The 25,430-nt window shown below is 30.1% G+C and overlaps 3 protein-coding genes across 3 annotated transcripts in view; 2 read left to right on the top strand and 1 right to left on the bottom strand.

Moving 5' to 3' along the window:
- The window catches only part of LOC115889707 (LIM homeobox transcription factor 1-beta), a 31,983-nt gene extending 29,307 nt beyond the window's left edge, over positions 1-2,676 (top strand). The window contains exon 6 of the mRNA XM_030909769.1: positions 2,197-2,676. Coding sequence (XP_030765629.1) covers positions 2,197-2,429 — 233 coding nt within the window. The 3' untranslated portion in view covers positions 2,430-2,676. The remainder of the gene's footprint in view (positions 1-2,196) is intronic.
- A 170-nt stretch (positions 2,677-2,846) lies between these two features.
- Positions 2,847-3,626, bottom strand: LOC115889691 (U6 snRNA-associated Sm-like protein LSm2). The gene is made up of 4 exons (XM_030909749.1): positions 3,542-3,626; positions 3,421-3,488; positions 3,264-3,354; positions 2,847-3,187 (listed from the first exon to the last, which is right to left on the bottom strand). The coding sequence occupies exons 1-4, from the start codon at positions 3,542-3,544 to the stop codon at positions 3,062-3,064; spliced, it is 288 nt and encodes a 95-aa protein (XP_030765609.1). The 5' UTR covers positions 3,545-3,626; the 3' UTR covers positions 2,847-3,061.
- A 61-nt stretch (positions 3,627-3,687) lies between these two features.
- On the top strand, positions 3,688-25,093 carry LOC115889689 (anaphase-promoting complex subunit 5). The gene is made up of 11 exons (XM_030909748.1): positions 3,688-3,932; positions 3,986-4,291; positions 4,346-4,493; positions 4,548-4,707; positions 5,134-5,315; positions 5,457-5,703; positions 15,556-15,792; positions 16,107-16,370; positions 23,157-23,370; positions 24,655-24,908; positions 24,971-25,093. Exons 1-11 carry the CDS (start codon positions 3,803-3,805, stop codon positions 25,088-25,090), a joined length of 2,262 nt encoding a protein of 753 aa, XP_030765608.1. The 5' UTR covers positions 3,688-3,802; the 3' UTR covers positions 25,091-25,093.
- The last annotated feature ends 337 nt before the right edge of the window (positions 25,094-25,430 follow it).

Below are 25,430 nucleotides of genomic sequence, written 5' to 3'. Positions count from 1 at the left end.
AGTTTACATTAAGTGTGTCTCACCCTGTATAAATTTTTGAGTAAAAAAAATGAGAGGATGGGTATTTTAACTACATACTAGGCTATTATTGTTAAAATCGTTAAATTTGTCAGAAACCGTACATTTTAGTTATAATCTGTGTTATAATATTATGCTTATTCTTTAAATAATTGTAATTCTCACATCTTTATTTTCTTCCTAGATTCTAAAAATCAGTTTATATACAGGGTGTTTCAAAAAACATATGCCATCTGTCATGGACTTAAAAATAAGATTTATTTTTATATTAATATAGGTCCGACTCTGCTTTGTTTCGTAGGTACAGGGGGTTAGTCTTAAATTTTTTTTTCGATTTATTATAATTCTCTTCCAAATGCTTGTGGGTAAAAGTTATAAGTGCGACAAATTTTAATGCTAAAAAAGTGTCGACATATCTACCAGAGACGTGCATATGGATTGTCACCGGGATATTTTTCAAAAACATGTGCGCCACTGATTTTTTTCTTTATTGTTAGAAAAATTTTGTGTAATATGCTGTTTATATAATGCCGATTAAAAGTTATTGCATCTTGATATTTTGTCGACTTCGATCTCCTTGATGAGATATATTGAGATTTATAATAACTTTTCCCCAAAATTTCTTTTGAATCGCTAAAAGCACTTTTTGAAGAAAATTATAATAAATAAAAAAAAATTAAGACTTGTGACCCCCTGTAACTACGAAACAAAGCAGAATCGGGACTATAATATGAAAAATAAATCTTATTTTTACGTGAGGAATCTCCACACGAAAGATGGCACATGTTTTTTTAAACACCCTGTTTAGTATGTTACATTACAAAAAATGCACCTATAAACCTGTAAAACCCCATATACATATTTTTAAACAATATAGAGGGTGTTTCAAAACAAATGCAAAAAACTTCAGGGGGTGATTCCTTGTTCAAAATAAAGGGTAGTTTGCTTCATAAACGTTGGGTCAAAAGTCAACCATTAGGGAGATATCGCGGTACAAAGATGGCGGAAAAATAATGTTCTTATTTTTTATCTTGAAAACAAAAAGAGATAGACTAATGAAATTTTATCGAAGCATTACTGTTATGAAAACACACTTTCTGGTAATTTTTTCACCTTTTTAAAAAGAGTGGAAGGGGTTGAAATAAACTACCCCTATCATTCTTGTTAACGAAATTTAAAGAAAAATCTTATCAAACACATGCAAAAAAAATAATTTGGATAGTTTAGTTTGTTTAGAAACTTTTTTATCTCTCTATTTTTTTTTATAAAACTCACCGATTTGAAATTAAAAAATAAAATGTAAAGCATTACATGTCAGGACTAAAAATATTTTTAGATTAATAATATAGTGATAATAATGATAATAATAATAATGTAGATAATAACGTATTGCAGTAGGGTAATGTCAAATAAAACAATATTAGAAACATCCTAAAAAGTGACAGCGGCCGACTAGATTTTTTCCTAAAAAAATTACAGCTGCCCACTAGATTCTTTATCTAAAAATGTTTTTTGTCCTGACATGTAATGCTTTACATTTTATTTTTTAATTTCAAATCGGTGAGTTTTATCAAAAAAACACAAGAGATAAAAAAGTTTCTAAATAAACTAAACTATCAAAATTAATTTTTTTTGCATGTGTTTGATAAGATTTTTCTTTAAATTTCATTAACAAGAATGATAGGGGTAGTTTATTTCAACCCCTTCCACTCATTTTAAAAAAGTGAAAAAATTACCAGAAAGTGTGTTTTCATAACAGTAATGCTTCCGTAAAATTTCATTTGTCTATCTCTTTTCGTTTTCAAGATAAAAAATAAAAACATTATTTTTCCGCCATCTTTGTACCGCGATATCTCCCTAATGGTTGACTTTTGACCCAACGTTTATAAAGCAAACTACCCTTTATTTTGAACAAGGAATCACCCCCTGAAGTTTTTCGCATTTGTTTTGAAACACCCTGTATATGCTATATAACAACTTACAATAAAAAAGAAATTAAAACCTACATATGCTCACAAAATTTTATTTCAATATAAAATGTCGTTCTTCTTCGAGCCCCAACTTGATATTATGAGAGGCGCCACCCTGTCTAAGTAAATATATTATTTGTATCATCCCCCGATTTATTTTTCATACTTTCATTTATAGAGTGTATACAGAACATACTATCTTTTTCAGATAATTATCCAGCACATTCAGGCGAATCCTTCTGCAGTTCAGACATATCCTTAGACGACAGTACAAATTTCGACCATCTGGACGAAGGAACATCAGACACCCTATCTTTGCAAAATCTAGAATTACAATCTCATTCCCACCATGGCGACAGCACTCCCTCAACAGGCAGTGTAACCAATCCCATAGATAAACTCTACCTCATGCAAAATTCATATTTCAACAGTGAACAGTAAAGGAATCCCGTTTCCATGAAAATATTGTTATTTTACCATGTTTTTTTTTGAAAATATTTATATTTTGTTAGGTATTTTTGCTAGTCACTTTTAAATCCATATTTTTTTGTTGTTATTTGTTTAATTTTAATGTTTCTAGTCAAATCAACCATTTTATATATTTTTTACTTTACCTTATTGTAAATAAAACTAGTATTTATATTTATGTATTTTTAGAAGAAACATTAATCTGAGTCGAATTAATAATTGTGATGGAATAAATATTATGCCAAATATAGTGTTTAATATTTGCCTAGATTTTATTATGTATATTTTAAATAAAATAATTTAAAAAGAATATTTGTTATTTACCACATTCCCATCTTATAATATTAAAAATGTACCTTAAAAATTTAGTTTCAATAAAACCAAACGATAAAGAGTACATGCTTATATTGAAATAATTTTATTAACAAAAATATTCAGAGAAAGTGATATAAATTAAGAAATATATTTAAAAATTATTGTTATCACACATACAACTTATATTTCATAACTGGGTATTTTTTAACCAATGTTTACCCGTTACATACTAAATGTTTTCTTAAAACATAAGAAATAATGGTCCGAAAAAGAAAATATACAATAAAAAGTTATCTTGTAGGTGCCGAAGCCTCCTTACGAGCCGAGTCTTGTAGTAACTGAGTATCTACTTCATCTGCTGGTAACTGAACATACCGTACCACTGATCCTCTTATAAAACAATTCTTTACTGAAAGCTAAACAAGATATACATGTTAGAAATTATTTAAAAGTAAAATGATATTGTTGATAATACAAAACATCAATATTTACCATGTGTGGATATTTTTCTGTATCGGTTACACTTATATCTGTTAGTTTAATATTTAAGTATTGGTCAACTGAATGAAGAGTGCCACAAATACTAAAAAAACAATAATAATCAGGAAAAAGTTTAATAAAACCAATAATAAAACACAGTTCGACTAACCTCAAATCATTTTTTAATTCCACAACCACGTCCTTTCCAACTAAGGATTTAAAAAACGAATAAAATAACTAAAAATTACAATGGAATAATATGCAAGAACAATAAATATATGTTTTCTTACCATTTTGGATTATATTTTAATTTTATATTTGCAAAAATCTTGTTAGCGGTATAAACAAACTTGGACAATTTCATATATTTATATATGATGTAATTAGTGGTTTATTAGAACTACTGACAGAATTTAAATCTATGGCTAAACCAAGTGAACTAAAAGAATATGATAAAAATAAATACAACCTCAAAATTTGAAAAGAAACTGTGGTTTTAAATTCCCGTACGAACTTTTGTTACGATTTCTCTGTATTAATTTTTATAAATTATGTCCTCTACAACAATAACTATCAAAGAGAGTTATGGAAGTTCAAAGAAAATTCATCAAGAATTGGTTACACCTTATAAACTCACCATTGTAATTTTAATAAAGAGCTATTGCCAATTTAAGGATTCAGGTAATTGTTATATTCTAAAATATAAAGCTGTGATATATATTTTTTATTTTTAGGCGAACTTGATAATTTGTCAATAACTGAAAAAGTGAAATTTCGGAAATCTTTCTGTATATTATCATTAAAGATTTTACAGGGTCCTGATTTAAAACTTAATGAGTTAAAAAGTTTGTTAACTCCTTTGGAAGTTCTTCTTCCGGTATTTGAAAAGTTTGACAAACATTTAGAGGAAATTTATAGCAATAGTATAGGATATTTACTAGATATTGTAGATGAAGTAAAACAAATTATGAATGCTGATCTTAACGTGTCTGAAAAGAGTGTACTGTTTTCTAATATTATTTGGAAAAATAGTGTAATAGGTAAAATTAACTCAACATCTATGTTTTGTATTCAAAGAAAAGAAACTATTTTAGGTTTCTTTTTAAGAAGATTTATAGTGTATTTTGAAAAGTTAAATTTCTCAGAAGTGTTAAGTTTATATCAAGCATTTTTAAGATATTATAAGGACTGGAAAAATGGGATATCATCGACAGTCATAAGCACTACAAAAATAGATGAATGGTAAGATTAAAATATATATAATTTTATTAGAATTAAAATACAATCTGTAAATAGGTATATTGATGAAAAACAGTGGTCCAGAAGACAAGCTGAGCTTTTCTTGGCTACACAAGCTGCTCTGTTACAACATGATGAATGCAAAGCTTTAGAGCCACAAGATTTGCAATCCAAAATATCAAGTATATTAAACTCAAACCCAGATTTGGCAGAAGCAGTGAGTATTTTGATATTTTTGCTTATCCCTCATATAAGTTATTAGTATATAAGAATATCATTATATTTCTAATTCAGATTTTTGAGTCTTTTACTTGAATTAAAGCCATAATAGTGACATTCTTCTATTTCTGCTTCTATATTCAGTAGTAAACAATAATTGTACATAGTTTAAAAATTATATATCTTGAATAATAATCTTATAAACTAATTATATACAAATACTGTAATATTTTTGAGCAGTACAGTATTTCCACAGGCAATAACTAATATAAGTACAAGGTGTTCAAAAATTAGACTTAAGAAATATAACTGTCCTATCATGGCAAAGTTTTTCTAGTTGGTTAATATCAGACTTGTTTTGTTAGTTTTGTTTTGTATATTATTAAAAACTACATATTAAATTAATAACCATTTTGATTTGCAGCACTTCTTATCATTTTTGAATTACTTGAGAGTGGAAGAATTTTGTGGGGCTATGCAAAGTTTGTTTCACTGCTTTGATAGAAGAGCAAATACTGATGTAAAATATTTCAGTGATGAAAAGAGTAGGGAACATAGATACGCTGCCTTGAATTTGGCTATATTACATTATCATTTTGGCCACATGTAAGGAATAGGTATTTTTTTAAAATTGAAATCTATTATTTAAAAATTTAACTAAGTATGAGTTTTTATTTCCTTATTAATTTTAATATTTATAAAAGTAATTGAATTTCACCTTTTGAATTTATGTATGATTTCTTTTAGGAAGGAAGCATTAGCTTCTCTAAAGGAATCTATAAAAATAGCTCATGAAGCTAATGATAGTCTTTGTCTACAACATGCATTATCATGGTTATATCGTTTATCAAATGTGAACAAAGATAATTTAATTGTGCAGTGCATAATTAAGACTCTTGAACTTAATATAAGCTATACAACATCTTTAGCATTACAGAATTTTGCACATTATGGTTCTGCAAAAACTTCTGTAAAACCCAGAGTCATTTTTGAGGTGAGTATCTAATAGTATATTGTTTTTTAGAAGTAAAAATGATACTTTCTGTGGCGTTGTACGTTTGACGGAAGGGCTTACGACATTACAGGCAACGTGACCAATTTTCTAAAGTATAAAATCGGGACATTTTAATGAAAATCTTGAAAAAAAGATAAATAGTAATTTATTTTCTAATTTGTCTTAATACATACAAGTACATACATCTACTCTACATTCAGGTTAGGCCTTAACTTTAATTATTAACTTTAATAAACTAAAATAAAAATTCTTACATTAAACAAATACAATGTACCCTGCACTTTTTACTTGAATTTGTATTTTGATTGAGAACTAATGGAATTTAATGCCATTTCATTATGAAGTAAAACCTTATAACATTCTAAATTTGTTACACAGTTAACACAGCCCGCAGCAGTTGTCGACTTTGTCGGTAGACGATATTTTATAGTCAGAATTCAGAACCAAAAAAACTCTTCTTGTGCGTAGAAATCCCGAAATCTTTGACACCTGTCTGCCGAGATGAATATTGCTTTCCTATTTTGTCGTAAGATGGCATGGCGGCAATTTAGTGAGGCTTTTGAAACCGAATCATAAAATTCACAAATCTTAGTTCCGGTCTGGTCCGCTCCAGAGCGCAAGAAACGGACAATCGGACAATTTAATTTGCAGTGTTGTCACTGTTTTTGAAAATTCTTTGAATTCGTGACAACTGGTACAAATAAGAACACAAACGGGACATTCCGGGAAGCATTTTTATTTCTGTATGACTTATCGAAAACTGTGACCTGTCCTGGCCAAATCGGGACGGTAGGTCACCTTGTTACAGCGAGGCACAAAAAGTCATTTTTACTCAGAATAGAACATACTATCTTCTTTAAAACGTCACAAATACCTTTTTGAACAATTTTAAATGTTCCAAATAATATAAAAATATTTAAAACTGATAACCAAATCTAATATCGAGAAACTATGATTATGTTCATTGAATTTGACAATTTGTGTCAGTTTAATAATATATTTTCGTACTTTTATGCTTAGGCGTGTGCTTTACTTTTATGCATAGGCGTTAAAATGACTTTTTTATGTTGTCAATCACGTCGCAAAAATTAATACTTTTGTGACATTTGAAAAAAAAATTATATATTACCATTGACCGTGCCGGTAAATGAATCATCTTTTGACATCATGCTTTTGAACAAAAGGACTAAGGAAAGAGTCTCTTTTTTATATTCATGCATTAGAGACGAAAGCGCAACGTCATAGAAATATCTTTTCTCAGTTTTATTTGATGTTTTACTTGGCACATTTGATTTTATTTTTTACGAGTTTGCTGCGATTTTATGGGTTTATTTTATGTTATTTCTTGTTTATTTTATTTGTACTTGGTTTTATGAAAAGTATACAGGGTGGTGACAATTTCGATGCTCAACATTGGCATCTCAGAATCTACGAGAGATACGAATTCGGTTAAATGGGAAAAAAAGTTGCGTAATTAGAAGTTTGACAAACACCTATGAAGAAAATCCCGGTATCTTGATTAGTTTCGGATTTATGTCAAAAAAATGAAAATAGTACGTTTATTTTAAATCACAATATCTTCAGAACTATTGTACAGCTGGTTCCAAAAAAAATTAATACAACTCTTTACACATTTTTTTCCAATATTTGAGCAGTGTATATTTATGTGTCAAGTATTTTGACATGTTAAGGTTATTGTGACACTGAATAAAACAACTTTGCTTTTGCCAAAGTGGCAAATAAATTTTTTAGAATCTCAGCATGACATGAGTAGAGAAATGCTGGTATAGAATATACTGCCTGAAATAATAAAAATATGTTTTAAATCGTATTCAATTTTATTGGAACCAGCTGTACATATTGCAACATAAGTTGGTAGTTTTATATTTTTCGACCAATTAAATGCCGTTTTCAGAAAATTTCTTATCCTTTTATATTTCGCACAACAGTCAAGTTTTTATTTTCTTATGGCCGCCATTTTGAATTTTTATACTATTAGATAGAGCGAAAAAAAGTCTATATATTATAGGTATTTAATTTTTATTAATTATTGTGTAAATTCATTAAAAAAAATAGATTTTTTAAAAATTCGCCTAAAATCAAGTATGCCTTGGAAATCCATTTGACACTTTATATGTTAGCTAGTTATTTTTTGTTTATTCTATTAAGTGTCAAATATGGACGCACAAAAATTGTATAGTAGAGTTCAATACAGGTCAATACAGAACCTAAAATTTTATTGTCAAGAATGCCAGCCCAGACGTTCAAAGAATATCTTACTTGTAGTCTGGTTTCTCTAATTAAATAAGGATTTTCTTTTGCACAATACACACGCACAATACACAGAATTTGTAAATAAAGATTCATGCCTCCATAATATTTTTGTGGGAAAAAAAGGGCTCTCTTGACTCACTTTTCCGAAACGATTTGCAAAATTGTAAACTTCTCTCGTGATCACCAGCATGTAAAAAAATGTAAATTTGGTACCTATTTAAATTTAAAGTTGTGATATTTATGTTTTTGATAATTTTCCTTACATAAGAATCACTTATACAACACTCGCGACTTATTTTATGGCTAGAAGTTTCCGGATTTATTTCAATCTGAGTTGGCACATTAATATCATTAAGCTTTTTAAAATATTGCCCTCTTGTTTTTTAAAGCTACCAGCAACTGCTAAATTTCTTGAAATCCTGGCGAAAATAGTTCGATGAGGCTGTGTCCTTTCAGGTTTTCAACTTTCAATGTTCGATAACTTGCGCAAGATGCTATATCGGAATTTCTATTACTTTTTAAGTAAACATCATACATATCTCTGTGTTTCCTCACTTGTGAACATATTGTTGACTGTTACACTTTATACTAGCTTTATACACTTTACACTATCTACTATAAATGTTTGTATCCAGATTTGATATTTAATAGAGTAAACAAAAATTAACTTGCTGTTATATAAAGTGTCAATTGGATTTCCAAGGCAGACTGGATCTTTTGAGCGAATTTTTAAAAAATCTAATTTTTTTAGTGAATTTACATGATAATAAATCAAAGTTAGATACCAACGTATAGATTATTTTTTGCTCTATCTAATAGCACAGATTATACAGATTACAATCTTTGTTTTTTCTTTATTGTTTTTCGTGGTTCCAATTTTCGGAATCGGGCACTAGTTAGGTGACTAGTTTGCGCACATTGCACGCCCACTTATGGCCTCTAAAATTGTGCAAAGCGCCTGACCGGCACAGTTATTAGAGAGATATCGGAAAACCGAATAGCGTCATTAGGCCAGTGCAAATAATTTTGAATTTGCAAAAATGTTTAGAAAGCTGCGACCATTGAAAATAGTTAGCCTTAGTAACCCTTATTAACATACTAAAAGTCCCCATTTATCCGATGTGTGCGTCATCAAAAAAAATCGGCCGCCATCTTGAATGTTGGTACTTTTTGGGAAAAAATGTAAATAACTCGAAAACGGTGCGTTATAGCGAAAAACTTCAAGAGGTAAAAATTAAAGAGAATAAAAAAACCCTATCAGAATCAATAAAGAATAGTTTATTATCCTAACGCAGTGACGTACTTACAATTTTTTTTGAAAATCGAGCAATTTTTAAAAAGAATCACCGAAATGCAAATTACTATTTTTTAAGCTTAATAACAAATAACATGAATATTTAGCATCAATTCAAGTAAAATACAGTCCTTGTGACATTTTCAAGAAATATTTATTGGTGGTTTAATAATATTTCAAAATTAACAAAAATTGTCAAAGCTATTCTTTACTAAATACATGTGTACTAGTAATGTGCGACAGCAGCCTCCACCTTGTTCCGGTCGGGGCTATTTGCACTTAAACCAAGGTCTTTTTGTTACCATTTTGTAAACAACTTGTTTTTAAAAATACAGTGACAGTTTGAAAAATTAGGCTTCAGGTTGGAAGAAAAAAATAAAATGTAATGTAAACTTGCGACTGTCTTTTTTGACATAAATATCATCTCGATCTGCGACTAAGATGGTAACAGTTTCATTATGATAAATACATTATAAACAGGTTGGAAGTCGAAAAATAAAATGTCATAAGCTATGACCATTTTAATAAAAATGTGTTACCAACTTAACCTAAGATCTTAACACTGTCATCTCTGAAAAATACATTATAAACATACCCTTTTATTCGATTTGTTCTTCATCGACCGATATTTATTTGTTCTCGCAAGAAATACCATTACAGTTACCACACAAGCATGAACATGGCATATTGGATTTTAAACATGTACCATTGCGACTAAAAAAATAGTACAACAAAAATATGATTTAATCTGGTCAGTGTCACGTAATTTTTAAAAAATGCCTTTAACTTCAGAGCAAAAAATCAATTATATTTACGCGATTAAGGGATGGGGTTCCCATAGAGACATTGCAGATGCATTAGGGATAAACAAAAAAAACAGTGTTGTTGGCTAAATCCAAAAAAAAATTCAATATAATTCAAACTATCCTCTATAGACCAAAAGTTCCATCTGGGACTACAATTCTTATTCGATTTGTTCTTCATCGACGGTACATATTTATTTGTTCAGATTTGCAATTAAAGTACCGCATTTTCAATACAAATTCTGGTTCCACTGCGTTTGACATTGTTTTTGGAATTAAGGTATCCGTTTTTACTCCATCCACATTCTGTTGCCTCTTCTCCGTTATTTAGCCAATACTGCATTTATAAATAGGTCCTATAATAATGATTTTCAGCTGCGTTAGTTGTTGGAGGTAAGGTAGCTTAATCAAAATTTTTACTATAAGTACCTGACGAGATGTAAGGGCTTTATATTTAAAATACCTCAACTGATCTAAATCTTTTGCTAGCCTATGTCGACTATAAAATAAAAATAAGAATGTATTTCCAGCTTCGACTAGCTCAGATTTTTGTGCTGCAGGATCTAAAAAAAACGGATGTAATTTGTCGCAGATGAGGATCTTTTTGCAACGTTTTGAAAGTCGCCAGTTTACATTACATTTAATTTTTTTCTTCCAACCTGTAGCCTAATTTTTCAAACTGTCACTGTATTTTTAAAAACAAGTTGTTTACAAAATGGTAACAATAAGACCTTGGTTTAAGTGCAAATAGCCCCGACCGGGACTAAGACTGCTTTCGCATTATTCGTACACATGTATTAGTAAAGGATAGTATTTACAATTTTTGTTAATTTTGAAATATTATTAACCCACCAATAAAAAATATTTTTTGAAAATGTCACAAGGATTGTATTTCAGTTGAATTGATGCTAAATGTCCATGTTATTTGTTAATAAGCTTAAAAAATTAGTAATTTGCATTTCGGTGATTCCTTTTAAAAATTGCTCGATTTTCAAATTTTTTTTTTGTACGTCATTGCGTTAGGATAATAAACTATTTTTTATTGATTCTAATAGAGTTTTTTATTCTCTTTAATTTTTACCTCTTGAAGTTTTTCACTATAACAAACCGTTTTCGAGTTATTTACATTTTTTCCCAAAAAGTACCAAAATTCAAGATTCAAGATGACGGCCGATTTTTTTTGGTGACGCACACATCGGACAAATGGGGACTTTTAGTATGGTAATAAGGGTTACTAAGGCTAACTATTTTCAATGGTCGCAGCTTTCTAAAAAATGTTGCAATTTCAACATGGTGAATGTCATAATTACCTTATCATGGTTACGATATGCGCGAGTCAATTTTTAACGCAACACCCGCTAATAACGTTACCGCCTGACGTAATTTGCGGATCAATTACACCAAGCATTCTTTCTAAATAACTTCTGATAACGTTTAAAAATTGCTTAAATGGGCATGTGCGGGTATTTGACAACCGGAGCCGGCCGGCGAGATCTTTTATTTTAGGTTATGTTTGAATTGTTATGAATTATTGCTTTAGTTTTATTAGGTAATTTGATATTTAAGTAGCTAGGGTTAGTTTTAATTAAATAAATATGGCCCAAAATATGGATTCCACCTCTTCCAATACTAAAGAACCTATAAAGAGTCTGAGGTTTACAGCAGATGACGACTTAAGCCGGAGTCTCATGCATCCGAAATCCACAAAACATCCCCCTTTAGAACTTGGTCTGTCATGTTAAGAAATGAAAGTAAATAATAAAGCGCCTCTCGTGTTTGTTCGCACTCAAAAAATTTCAATTAATGCCTATTTATATTTTTAATATATTTTTTTAAATTTACATTTTTTTAATTGTAAAAGTAATATATTACATTTAAATGGAATATATTACATAACAATTATGTCAATTACAGGATTATAAGCTTGTTTTTCTAACATTTTTTAAATAAAACAGATTATAAAATTTCAATATATATGTATATTTGTCGTAGGTATGAAAAAAAAGTAAAATATAAAATAGACAAGCAGCTTACTTACATTGCAATAAAACTTCCACTTTAGTTTTGCAATCCAAACGCTATATATTTCTATTTCACAAATAAAAATATCCGAACAAACACTAAAATCACTAAAACTTCCGCGGCTGACAACGAAACTGAAAATATAACGGCTTTTTTTTTTTCGACGTGCATATCAACTTGTTACGGTGTACTATTATGTGTTTTGTTGTTTGAAATAATATAAAATATCTAATTATAACTTGTAAATTTTAATATTTTAACATTTTAACTACTTTGACAATAACTAACTTTTGAAATGAAGATGACATTTTAGACATGGCAACTGGACATATATATAATATTTGAATCTTAAATATGTATGTAATATAATTCAAATTACTATAATGCAACTTTATACTAAAGAAAACATTTATACATTTACAAAATACAACAAAGTCCCTAATAATATAGTTTTGAAAACAATGAATATTGAATTAAAATTGAAAAAGGTAAGCGCGCGACCCTTGTGTCAAAATTAGATGATTAACTTTTCGCAATTTTTACACCATTTGATGACCGGTGGCGCCTCTAGTGTTTGTTCGGGCGGTTGGGCTTTAACTCCCGCTTATGGCCATTAAAGAAAAAGTTCTAAAGGGGGATATTTTGTGCCGAAATCCGATGGTACGACATCCGAAATTTGAAGTTATCCCTTGAGTTATCCTTTGAAATAAAAAAAGCCTGTCACATACATCCGAAAGTTCGTTCCGAAATTTGACAGTTTTGACATTTAGACCTGTCATTCCTATCAACAGTATCAACATTATTACATGTATTATTGGAGAAAAACTTATAAAAATAACTTCCTCGCCAAATATCCGAAATTGCCCACTTCCCACTAAACTTGTTTTTAAGAACAAATATTTTCAAAAAAGTGAGGTTAAAAACACGATATCGTACAAAAGTTAAACAAAATTTAACTTTATACGACGTCGGACAGTAGTTAAAAATATCGGATAAAAATTGGTGTAAAAATATTTCGACCAATGGGAGCACCGTCGGATCGTCGTGTCATCAGTTTCAAGTGAGGTTAAAACACGATATCGTACAAAAGTTAAACAAAATTTAACTTTATACGACGTCGGACGAGTAGTTAAAAATATCGGATAAAAATTGGTGTAAAAATATTTCGACCAATGGGAGCACCGTCGGATCGTCGTGTCATCGGATTTCGGATACATGAGACTCCGGCTTTAAGCTTGATTTTCATGCATCCGTTATACGTTGATACGATGGTCCGACGGTGCTCTGATTGGTCATAGCGTTTTCGCGCCACTTTTCATCCGTAAATATTTTACTGCAGCTCGTCAACGGACCCGTTCATACGATAACGGACGTTTTGACACTTTTTTGACAAATTTAATCTAACCTTAATAAAAATATAAGTAAAATAGCAAAATCGTTATGGAAACGAAAATATAAAATGACACCAACGTATATCCGTTAAACGGAGGCTTGAAAATGCAATAAATTTAAAAACTGCGTTATTTTCTAACCAATCAAAGTCTTTAAATTCAACCAATAAAATTAATATCGTATCATCGTATCGTCGGACAACGGATGCATGAAAATCAAGCTTTAGCCCTTCTCAGAGAATTTGTTGCTTGTTGCCCTAAACCCACTGGCAGACGTTAAACAATAAAGCACTGGAAATAAGCACTTTAGCCCTTTAGTTTTAAAATACCTAGTAAACAAAACAATTTCAAAGTTTTAAATTCAAAGTTAGCTTAAGTTTAAATAGCGGACGCGACGCGATCAGAAGACTATAAATGAAGAGAGTTAATACCACCTCACGTCAAGGAAATAACACCTGGCCTTATTAACGTCCATGCACGCTATTCGGTTTAGCGATATCTCTCTATTACGCTGTTTGTTGTTATTTTATGCGAGTTTATTTTTGCGCACAGGAAATTTGACTCGTTTGCACATCGTCATAAAAAACAATTTTCGTACCACGAATTAGGGCCAAGATTTTTATCTGTATACTTATAGGATACCTAATCTGAGCTAATAGTATAAAAATTCAAAATGGCGGCCATAAGAAAACAAAAACTTGACTGTTTACGAAATCTAGAAGGCTTAGAAATTTCCTGACGGCATTTAATTGGCCGAGGTTAAAAATATAAAACTACCAACGTACATTGCAATAGATACAACAGTTTTGAAGATATTGCCATTTAAAATAGACGTATTATTTTCATTTTTTTGACGTAAATGCGAAACTAATCAAGATATCGGGGTTTTCTTCATAGGTGTTTGTCAAACTTCTAATTACGCAACTTTTGTCCCATTTGCCGAATTCGTATCTCTTGTAGTTTCTGAGATGCCAATGTTGAGCATCGAAATTGTCACCACCCAATATACATCTAAAAGGGCATTGTGACAGGGCTTGAATTTCATTGGGATTTTTGTGAATCTTAGATGGGGCTTCAAAAATAGTTACTTGTGCAGCGTAACAATCGTTTCCAGACAAAACATTCTGAATAATATTTTTTCAATGAACAACTTTTCACTAGTACATAATTATAAATGTTATGAAACTGGGATTCCGAAATCCCTGTGTATATTTATCGCCGAAATCGCTATAATAAATCCCGGGATCCCGAAAATATCGAAAAATTTAAAAGCCCAATCTAAAATGATTAGACTTTATACACTTTAGTTTTTCTAAGACTGTGTTTTATTTATACTAAGCAGAACATCAATATCTAAAATTTATATTTCCGTATTTGCTGTATTTTATTTTTTGCAACGAGAATTCAATTTTTTTACTTACTAAATGAATGTTACTTTGTTTAGTCTATTTTAATAAAACTCTTTTCTCATTTTCCTTTTAATATATGTAGCTACATTTTTATTAAGTATTTTTTAAATTAGATTTCTCATTCTGAGAGTCAGTTCTGGGATCCGGGGATCCCGATCTTGAAAATTGGAGACGCTAGTTATGAGTAGTAACTATTAAATTATGAAATTCGTTAACTAACTACCTTTTTATTTTTGCATATTCGCATTTATTTACTACTTGTCAAAAATAATTGGGATAAATCAGTTTTATGAATTTTACTTGGTTGTTTCAGTATCTCTATTTTGTTAAACAGAAACATATATTTTTAGCAACTATAATAACTAATAACATTTATTTGACTCAACGTAAAACATATTGAATCTATCCTCCTTTTATATTTTATTAGGTTTAAAAGAATTAAACAACCACTGCAAAACTGGAATTTACAAGTTGTACCTTCATGGTCGCGCAATTTTTGTTGACATTTTCCCTTGACTTACTCTTTTTATTCAATTACATTAATTGTGAGACTGTGGCTGTTGTCATTTTAATTTAATAGCTTTTCAAATTTTATTTTGCAATTTTTTGAGTACTGATTGAAAATCCTATTTTTCTAGACCTTTACAAAGAGTGATATGTTGAATTGTCAACACAATTACAAAGATCTGATGTTCAATATCAATACTATGAAAGCAGCTCTGTGGCGTTTATATGGCAAAACTGAAATGAATTCACTTTGGTGTCAAACGCTATTGTATTTGAATTTGGATACTAACGAAGCTCCAACTACAACTCATTATGGTGAAGGCTATTTACAAGCCTTATGTAATATTGCACTTAATTTATTGTTACAGGTATATAATTTAATCTAATAGGTAATAGGTAATTTAATATAATAGGTAATAATAGGTATATAATTTAATCTAATATAATTCATTATACGAGTCTAAAATATCGATAAAAAGACGTCATGGTAGCCTTTGAATTCTTGAAACTTTTTACTTTCTTTCATTTAAATATAAATTTTTAATGTAAATTTTTATGACAATCTTTAATAAATGATATATGGCGATGGGCTCCACAGTAATTATCGTCACTGGTTATTTCAAAGGCCACCGTGACGTATATTTTCATTGAACTATGTATATTATCGAAAAGATACTTTTAGGGTGAGTATAATTTAGTCAATGCTCTTCTGCTTTATGCTAAAAGGAGATATCCAAATGAACCTTTATCAAAAATATGGATGCTTGTTGAGAATTGGGTGGTGTATACTAAAGCTCTCTATAATGAAGACTGGCTTGGGGCTGAATCGGCTGCTCAAAAGATCGTCGTCTTGGATAAGTGGGAGGGATATTTAAAGTTGGCAGAATTATACCTTTACCAGCAGGAATACGAGGAAGCTGATAAGTGTATAAATACGATATTCCAAGTAAGTATAAAAGGAGGAAAAACAGGATAAATATAACCCAGCTATGTCACAGAATTACCTAGTCATAGAGCAGGGACACGGACGATTTTTTCGTGGACCAAATTTGAAGTCAGTTTATTTGTCATATTTTTAGGTTATAATTTTAATAGGGTGGGTTGTCAAATTTTGATTAGCTTATGGAGGGTATAGATAAGGAGTATTATTTCAGATGGGTCTTCACTCTCATTATCTCATATGGGACATAAAAATATTTTTTACATTACAGATTTTTACATGCTAATACCTTTTGGGTTGGGTCACCCAAAAGGGATAAACATGTAAAAGGCTGTAATGTAAAAACGATTTTTTATGTGTAAAAACATTTTCTGAAAAGCAAAAATAACTGCCTTTTCGAATAATTAGTAAAACTCTTATAGTGCACTGTTTTCTGTTGATAAATACTGTAAAAATTTAATGTATTTTCTGATATTTGCTCCTTTTACTGATATTATTTTTTATATTTTATGTAGAAATTAAAATCTGTGACAACATAATTAAAAGGATATAGCTAAGGTATTCCGCTTTATTCAAAGGTATTTTGTGACTATACATGGTTGTTCACCACGTACGACACGGAGTATTGTAGCTAAACGATTAGATTTTTGCAAATTGTAAGTTTTGGGTTCGTTGAAGAAGATCTACAATTTAAAAATGTTTTTACAATATATAGAGTGTCTCAAGTAAATAAAAAATATCAAAGATGTATTTTTTTAAATGGAACGCCCTGTATTATTACATTTTTAGTTTCTACGATTAAAATAAAGGCAACTTTGATAAGGTTTATCATACTTAAACCTTACCGTTTTTGAAATATTTTCAATTTTGTGAAATTACAGTAAGAATGTTATTAAGGCTTCATTTCTCCAAGGGCATCAAAGTTTTTAATACTAAATATTTACTGAAGTTTATTTATTGATCAGATATTGTGTTGCAATAATAAAAATTATACTACCTTATACAGAGCTACAACGAGTTCCCAACCGTCCCGGTTTGGCCGGGATTAACCAGGAATCAGAAAGTTTGTCCCGGCGAAAGTTTTGCCTTGGCCGGGACCTGGAAATTAAAAAAATGTGTACTACACACATAATATATTTTATTTTCTAATATTTAATGTCTTGCTTCAATTATTTAAAAGCTTAAAAATAAATGTCCCGGAATCGCCGATGCTCAAGTTGGGAACCCTAATACAGAGTGTCTAAAAATTTATATTAAAATATTATTAGCTTTAAACGGCAATAACTTGTTTAATTTAAATAGAACACCCTGTATATTTTAAGTTAGTTAGATGCACAATTTAATTGTCAATTAAATAGTATTATACCATTTTTTACCTATCTCTTCAAGTAATGGTATAAAATGCATTTTCTTATAATTAGACCTCAATTATCACTATACCCATGGAATGTTGACATTTTAGATTTTTTTTAAAGCAATATATTATGTACAAAATGTACAGGTGGAAAAAAATAATAATATTTTAAGCCCATTTGTTTACAAAAAGAAAACTATTTAAATATTTGTAAGAGTATGCCAATTAAATATACCACCATTATTTCCGTCCAAAAATTAGTTTATTACATACTTAATTGTTTTAATTAATACATTAATCTAAATAAATGTAGATTTGACTCACAAATCAATATAATAATAAGTTATGAAAATGATCGACTCTGTTATAAATAAACATTCGACAAAAAATGAAATAAAATTTATAAGGTATTACTTTTTACCACACTGTCTAATACACATACGAAATTCAGTTTTTTAGTATTTGGAGCAATTATTATTAATCAACGTAAACAGTCAATTAATGTAGTTTGAATACTGGGATCATATTAATTGGTCCTCTTTAACAAAAAATATTTAAACAGTTTTTTTTTCAGTTTTTAATGACTACATTCTTAATGTACTATTGCGATAAAAAAAAGTAGTACAAGAATTAGTAGTCCCAGATAGAACTCCTGGTCTATAAAGATATTTGAATTATATTCTTTATATATTGAATTTTGGATTTAGCCAACAACACTGTTTTTTTGTTTATCCCTAATGCATCTGCAATGTCCCTTATGGGAACCCCATCCCTTAAGCGCGTAAATATAATCGATTTATGCTCTAAAGTTAAAGGCATTTTTTAAAAATTACGTGACACTGACACAAGAATATAAACCAGCAGATTAAATCATATTTTGTTGGACTACTTTTTTTTATTGCAATGGTACCTATTCTCTGCTTTTACGTTTGCTTCTTTTCAATGCAGTTTCTATTGATAAGTACTTTATATATTATATATATATATATATATATATATATATATATATATATATATATATATATATATATATATATATATATATATATATATATATATATATATATATATATATATATATATATATATATATATATATATATATATATATATATATATATATATATATATATATATATATAATATAATATACTGAACTATATCGACAATATTAGTATCTGGTACTCTTTGAAAATTTGTTACATCTTTAAAAATAATCTAAAATGTCAATATTCCATGGGTATAGTGATAAATGAGGCCTAAATTATAAGAAAATACATTTTCTACGAAAACATGAAGGGATAGGTAAAAAATGGTAGAATACAATTTGATAGACAATTAGATTGTGCATCTGATTCTAATAAAATATATAGGGTGTTCCATTTAATTTAAACAAGTTATTGCCGTTTAAAGCTAGTAATTATTTAATATAATTTTTTAGATCCTCTGTATAAGTTAGTATAATTTAATTAATAAATTAATAAATAATCTTCAGCAAATATTTAGTATTAAAAACTTTGATACCCTTGGAGAAATGAATCCTTAAAATTTTTACTGCAATTTCACAAAATTGAAAATATTTCAAAAACGGTAAGGTTTAAGTGTGATAAACCTTAATCAAATTTACCTTTATTTCAATCGTAGAATCTAAAAATAGAATAATATGCAGGGTGTTCCGTTTAAAAAATATAAGTATATTTTTTAAAATGTCTATAATATATGTAAATGTCTATAATATATGTCTCTATATTTTTTACTTCTTTGGGACACTCTGTATCTTGTAAAATTATTTTTAAATTGTAGCTCTAATTCAACGAACCCTAAACTTACAATTTGTAAAAATCTAATCGTTTATATAGCTACAATACTCCTTGTCGTATGTGGTGAACAACCCTAGCTGTATATCGATATTTTGAGGTATTTTCAAAAAATATATCTATTATAATCAGAGCTGCAAGCTCACAGAAAACTTAAGTATTTTTTTGATTTAAATCATTTTAATGACTTGATTTGATTTTAAATCATTTTAATGAATTGATTTTAAGTCATTTTCCGAAAGCCGACTTAGGACTTAAAATTTAAGTATTTTTCAAAACGAGTTGTGATTTAAATATTTATTGCAAAATAGAAAAAGATTTAAGTCTTTTTATAAAAGACTTGTCATTAAAAAGATTTAAGTTTTTTAAATTGTTAGGCGGCAGCCAAGCAGCAGAATAAAAAAACAATGCTCAAGACCACTAGCAAATAAAACGTTAGTTTTTCGGAACCGGTTTTAATTATTTGTCGTGTTACGCGTGCGTAGTGAGTCTGTTGTCTTTCAAGTGAATCCCGACTCCGTTATGTAGCCGGAAAGACGAACAAAAGGGATTGATCTCGAATATATTGAAGAGTACTTTAAAATCCTACAACTCTCAGCTTATGCCATCGATATATTACATAGTGATCAAAACACATCACCCCTTTTTGATAGACATGTATTCGATAACATCTAAACTGTAATGGTAATAAGTACTACAAAATTGGTTAAATTTTATAAAAAATAACATTTTTTATAAAATTTTTATAAAAAGCGTTTATAGTTGATCTGAAAATTAACCTTTTATTTTATGTGGTTTTTGTCTCATCTGTACCAACAATAAATTAATAGTATGATACTAGTAAGAAAATCGCTAATTGGTAATAGAAGAAAAATAATATTCTTCTTCTTCTTCTTTTAAAAGGCGTATCGCCTGTTTAGTTCCGGTTTTCTCCTCGTCTAAGCAACTCTTGCGAGGTTGACTGCCAACTGTCTTGCCAACGTTTAGGTGGTCGTCCAGTAGGTCTTCTGCCATGGGGTACGTTGTTGCGAATTATTATGGCCATTCTGTCGGGGCCCATTCTATTGACATGCTGGTTCCATTCTCTTCTTCTCTGCCTTATCCATCTGACAACGTTGTTTGTTTGGCACTTTTCTCTTATGTCTACATTTCTCTGTCTGTCCCTCAATGTGTATCCAGTTATCATTCTTAAGGTCTTCATTTCAGTAGTTCGTAGGATTCTCTTTGTTACTGATGTTTCAGCTCTGGTTTCCGCACCATATGTTATCACTGGTCGTATGCAGGTTTTGTATATTCTTGACTTACATTCTGTACTCAAATGTTTGTTTTTCCATATGGGATATTTAAGATGTCCTGATATTACGGCAGCTTTATTAGCTTGTTTCCTTACTTCTTCTTCCAGGAATCCTGAGCTTGTAATTTTGCATCCGAGGTATTCGAATGACATTTATCTGATCAATAGTTTTGTTTTTTATTACCAATTTGCACCGTAGAGGCTCCTTTGTACTGGTCATGCATTTGGTCTTATTTGTGGAAATTTGCACGTTAAGTTTTCTGCCTGTCTGTTAAAAGCTTATAGCATTCTTTGGAGGTCGTCCACTGACTCTGCAATAAGTACTGCGTCATCGGCATAGCATAATATGTTTACTTTATGCATTCCCATTCGATATCCTAATCCAGTATTTTTGACGGTTTTATTACTTGATCCATAATTGTGTTGAATAACAGAGGGCTGAGACTGTCGCCTTGGCGAATACCAGTTGTAGTTCGAAGATGCTGTTTTAAGGTAAAGTTTGTTCTAATTTGGGTTGTTGTGTTTGTGTTTAAGTCCCTGATAAGTTCTGTGAGTTCTTTCGAGACATTACTGCTTTCTAAGATGGTGATGATGTCTTTTAGTTAGACTCTATCAAAGGCCTTTGTTAAATCTATAAAACATAGATAGGCTGGAGAGTTATATTCTAAGGATTTTTCAACTAGTTACCCGAGTATGAATAGTGCATCGGTAGTTGATCGGTTTCTTCGGAATCCTTGTTGTTCCTCGGTTATTGGCACTATTGAGGAGATTTTGTCCGCAATGATCTTAGTCAGAAGTTTTAGCGAGGTGCTCAGTAATGTTATTCCTCTATAATTTGCTGGGTCTGTTTTATCTCCCTTTTTAAAAATGGGTATTGTTATACTTTGTTTCCATTCTTCTGGCATTTTCTTATGTTGTAATATAATGTTAAACAGTTTTGTGTATTCCTCTATGATAGCCGTGCCTGCGTTTTTTATTAGCTCGTTTAATATTTTATCTTCATTAGGAGATTTTCTATTTTTAAGTTTCCTTATTGTCTCTTCCACTTGCTTGTAAGTGATTTGCGCATGATCTTCTATATTATAGCTTTGGCTTGTCTCTTGTGCTTCCATTGGTTCATCTGTTTCTGCGTATAAGTCTCTGAAATATTTTTCCCACTTATCTTCTGCAATTGTTCTTAGTTGTATTAACACAATTAAAAATAATATTAACATTTAAAAAAGGTACTTAAATTGAATTCTGGTTGTCTTGACTTCAGGGTAATTATATTCATTTATGTCATTTTACTGACAACTTGCAGATCATTATGATTTAAGTCAAAAATATAGACTTAAGTAATAAAAACAACTTAAATAACTTTATATTGATTTAAGTCTTTACAAAAATGACTTGACTTGAAATAAAATGATTTAAGCCAGACTTAAACTTAAATCATTTGAACTTTATGTTGAATTTGACTTAAGACTTAAACCATTGAGATATTAGAAATGACTTAAGACTTAAGAATTAAGTCTTTTTAAAACTGACTTGTTGCATCTCTGATTATAATTCTATTATACCGTGCTGGCAAATGTTACTTTTGGGTCGGCATTTACATGTGTGGAAGTAAATCGCATAGGGATCTTATTAAGTCGGAGTGAGAGAATTGGGAACGACCGACGCGACGCGCGACGGTGTGCTGTTGCGGCGTTGCCGATACGCCTTTCCCTATCAAGTAAAGTAAAATCACGATCGCAAACCGCTTATTTTTAAAAGACTTTTTTTTCAAGTAATGTTTCTGAGCATCTGAAATGGAATTATAAGGATATCGTTAGGGTATCATTTTTTTTATAACGAGAAAACGTCAGTAATCACGATAATTTAAAAACTCAACTTTTTAACACATAACAGGCCATAACTCAAGAACCACTGTAGATATTGAAACTTTTTTTTATTTTCAAGATCGGATATTTTACAATATGTTTACATAAGAAAAATTTGATAAGGTTGTTTTTTCCATTCAAAAATTGTAAACAATCCATCCATTTACTTTTAGAGCATAGCAATTTTCAGCAATCGTGTAATTTTTTATTAATTAAATCTGACAGAGGTATTGATTGGGTCGACCGGTCAACTGCGAGAAATCTGCTATATCCCCTTCCACGTCTCTTAGCAATGTGCACAGTTCTCGGTTTATTTCATACGTTTAGCAACGTGTTTACTGTCCTCTCTTTGTTCAGTACATTATAAACGCATTGTACTCTTCTTACATACGGAAATCTCGACCCAAGACTAACCTTTGCCAACCCTTAGTATGTCTGTTTATTGTAATGTTTTTCTGTTAATAGGACTATAACTATAATGAACACCTAAGCGACGGAAAGTTTTGTAAATTAAGGGCACATATTTTAATGTCCGAAATTCAGTTTGCAAGTGGTTATCCGAATGTTTCAAAAGCGGTATTAACCTTAAACAGTTGCCTAGTGGAAGCTGAAAAATCAGACTTAGCATATTACGTAGCTCTAATTTATTTACATATAGCTCATATATTACTACATTTAGGTAAGAAATAATCTAGGAGAAATAAATAAACCAATAGGAGCTCTAAAATATTTGTCTAAAAAGACCTTTACTTTTTTGATTACATTTTGAATTGTTGTCAGATTTTATAGGAATATTAACTAAACGCAAATTTATAATATGCATAGCACTAATTTAACGAGAAAAAACTGTGTATAACAGTGTCTAATTGTTGTTGCAAATGAGGAGTATGTATAGCTTACTTATTAGTAGAGATAAAACGTTGCGGTCTTCACAAACTCGAGCTATTTTTTTCTTTAAAGAAATACTCAAAGAAAATTGTCTGTGTCTAATGTCCTCCTTAGTTTCGACAGTACAGGGTGATCTTGAAAATCGATGAATACATGGATAGTATTATAATTTATTTACTTGTATACTCCTTAATATATTCAGGGAAGGTAGGTAGATATAGTCTGTCCGATGAGAAGATACGTGACTGTGACAGTTGTGATTGTCATTTTAATTCGCAGGTACATTGTATTATCTGTTATTTTTAGGGTTCCGTACCCAAAGGGTAAAAACGGGAACCCTATTACTAAGACCTCGCTATCCGTCCGTCCGTCCGTCTGTCACAAAGGTCTATCTTATGAACCTTTATAGTTAGACAGTTGAAATTTTTACAATTAATGGATCTAATGTTGCCGCTATAAGAACAAATACTAAAAACAGAATTAAATAAATGTTTATTAATAAAAAAGTACTTTCACTAAACATTATCTTTTAAGTAAGAATTTTACATAGAATCTTTCAAGTCCTCGGTAGCCGCGTGGTTAAAGCGTTAGGACTTTACGCTGGCGCTGCTATGACTGCTTGGAGCTGTAGTAAGGCAGGTTCGAATCCTAGTCAATGCGACTTTTTTTAATGTTTTTTTTTAATTTTTACATATTTTTACATATTTATTTTTACTTTTTACATATTTATTATTGATGAATACAATTTTTAGTAACGTGTTTCTTCATTTTTTTTTAAATTACTTATACGCGCATTCAAAATTTCAGCTAAATCGGAAAAAAAGTTTATAATAATATAGTGTCTAATGTTGTATAGATAATGAACGGTACGGAACCCTTCGTGCGCGAGTCCGAATCGCACTTGACCAATTTTTTATTTAGATGACATCTGTCGAAATCTACCCTGACTTGTTAGACAGACTTTATGATTTTACAACTAACCACGAGCCTAAATATGTTACACCTCCTTTATGTTTACTTATTTTTGTAACATGATAATTTAGAAAAGGTAAAAACTTACATAGATACTTTTTAGGATTAACAAGTCAGTCTTTAAAAGTTTTAAGTAGTCCGAAATGTATGATAGAAATATTGGCCAATGGTGGACTATATGATAAAAGCAGAGCCAATTTATTGTATGCGAAGTGTCTTATTGCTGACTCTGCGAAACTAGATGGTGCAGCGCGGTCTAACGTCATTATAAAAGCAGCACAATCTTTGGAAACGGTTAAGTCTGGGTTTCAGAGGATTGAAGCTTTTTCTAGAGCAAAGGATGTACTTTTTTTACAAGTAAGTAATTAATTACAACTGCTTTTCTTGGTCGTTAGTATCAAATACCACTAATATTTTAGGCTCATCTTTATAACTCTGTGAGTATGAACAATGAAAGGAACCAGTGTTCCTTAGATTATAGGTTAATTAATGAAGAACACCCTACTAAAAATATCCAGACTTTAATAAAGTATTTATAAAATTAAATATATAAATAATCTTATATTTGTTCCTAGTCCAAACAAATCCATTAGATTTCATAATTTTATGTAATATACAGGGTGAGTTTTAAATAAGTTCAAATATTTTCACTTCTGGCGTACCTCGGTAAAAGAAATATATCTTTAAATATATTTGATAAAAACAATGACGAAATTGTGCAACCACTCGTTAACGCTACCTGGCAGTTGCCTCATTACTTCTGTATTCCTAAAACTCGTATTCGCTTTTTGCCTCTCCTGAAAAATTATACTTTTTAAAATGTGCTCACTGTTCTGCCAGAGCAGTGCTATGTAATTCTAATGCCGCAACCGCACATGC

The sequence above is a fragment of the Sitophilus oryzae genome, unplaced genomic scaffold (genome assembly GCF_002938485.1).
Source record: "Sitophilus oryzae breed Bouriz unplaced genomic scaffold, Soryzae_2.0 scaffold_829_pilon_pilon, whole genome shotgun sequence".
Classification (NCBI taxonomy): domain Eukaryota; kingdom Metazoa; phylum Arthropoda; class Insecta; order Coleoptera; family Curculionidae; genus Sitophilus; species Sitophilus oryzae.
The sequence above is the reverse complement of the archived record's forward strand: the minus strand, read 5'-3'. Positions and strand labels throughout refer to the sequence as shown.

Bases quoted from the DNA above. Each gene is read 5' to 3' on its own strand.
- LOC115889691 (XM_030909749.1), bottom strand. The intron at 3,355-3,420 runs GTTAGTCGAACT...TTGTTTTTTTAG, and splicing joins GAATTAAAAAATGATTTGAG to TATTTGTGGCACTCTTCATT. The intron at 3,188-3,263 runs GTAAATATTGAT...TATCTTGTTTAG, and splicing joins CAGAAAAATATCCACACATG to CTTTCAGTAAAGAATTGTTT.
- LOC115889689 (XM_030909748.1), top strand. From the start codon at position 3,803: ATGTCCTCTACAACAATAACTATCAAAGAGAGTTATGGAAGTTCAAAG. The intron at 5,316-5,456 runs GTAAGGAATAGG...GATTTCTTTTAG, and splicing joins CATTATCATTTTGGCCACAT to GAAGGAAGCATTAGCTTCTC. The intron at 15,793-16,106 runs GTATATAATTTA...AGATACTTTTAG, and splicing joins CACTTAATTTATTGTTACAG to GGTGAGTATAATTTAGTCAA.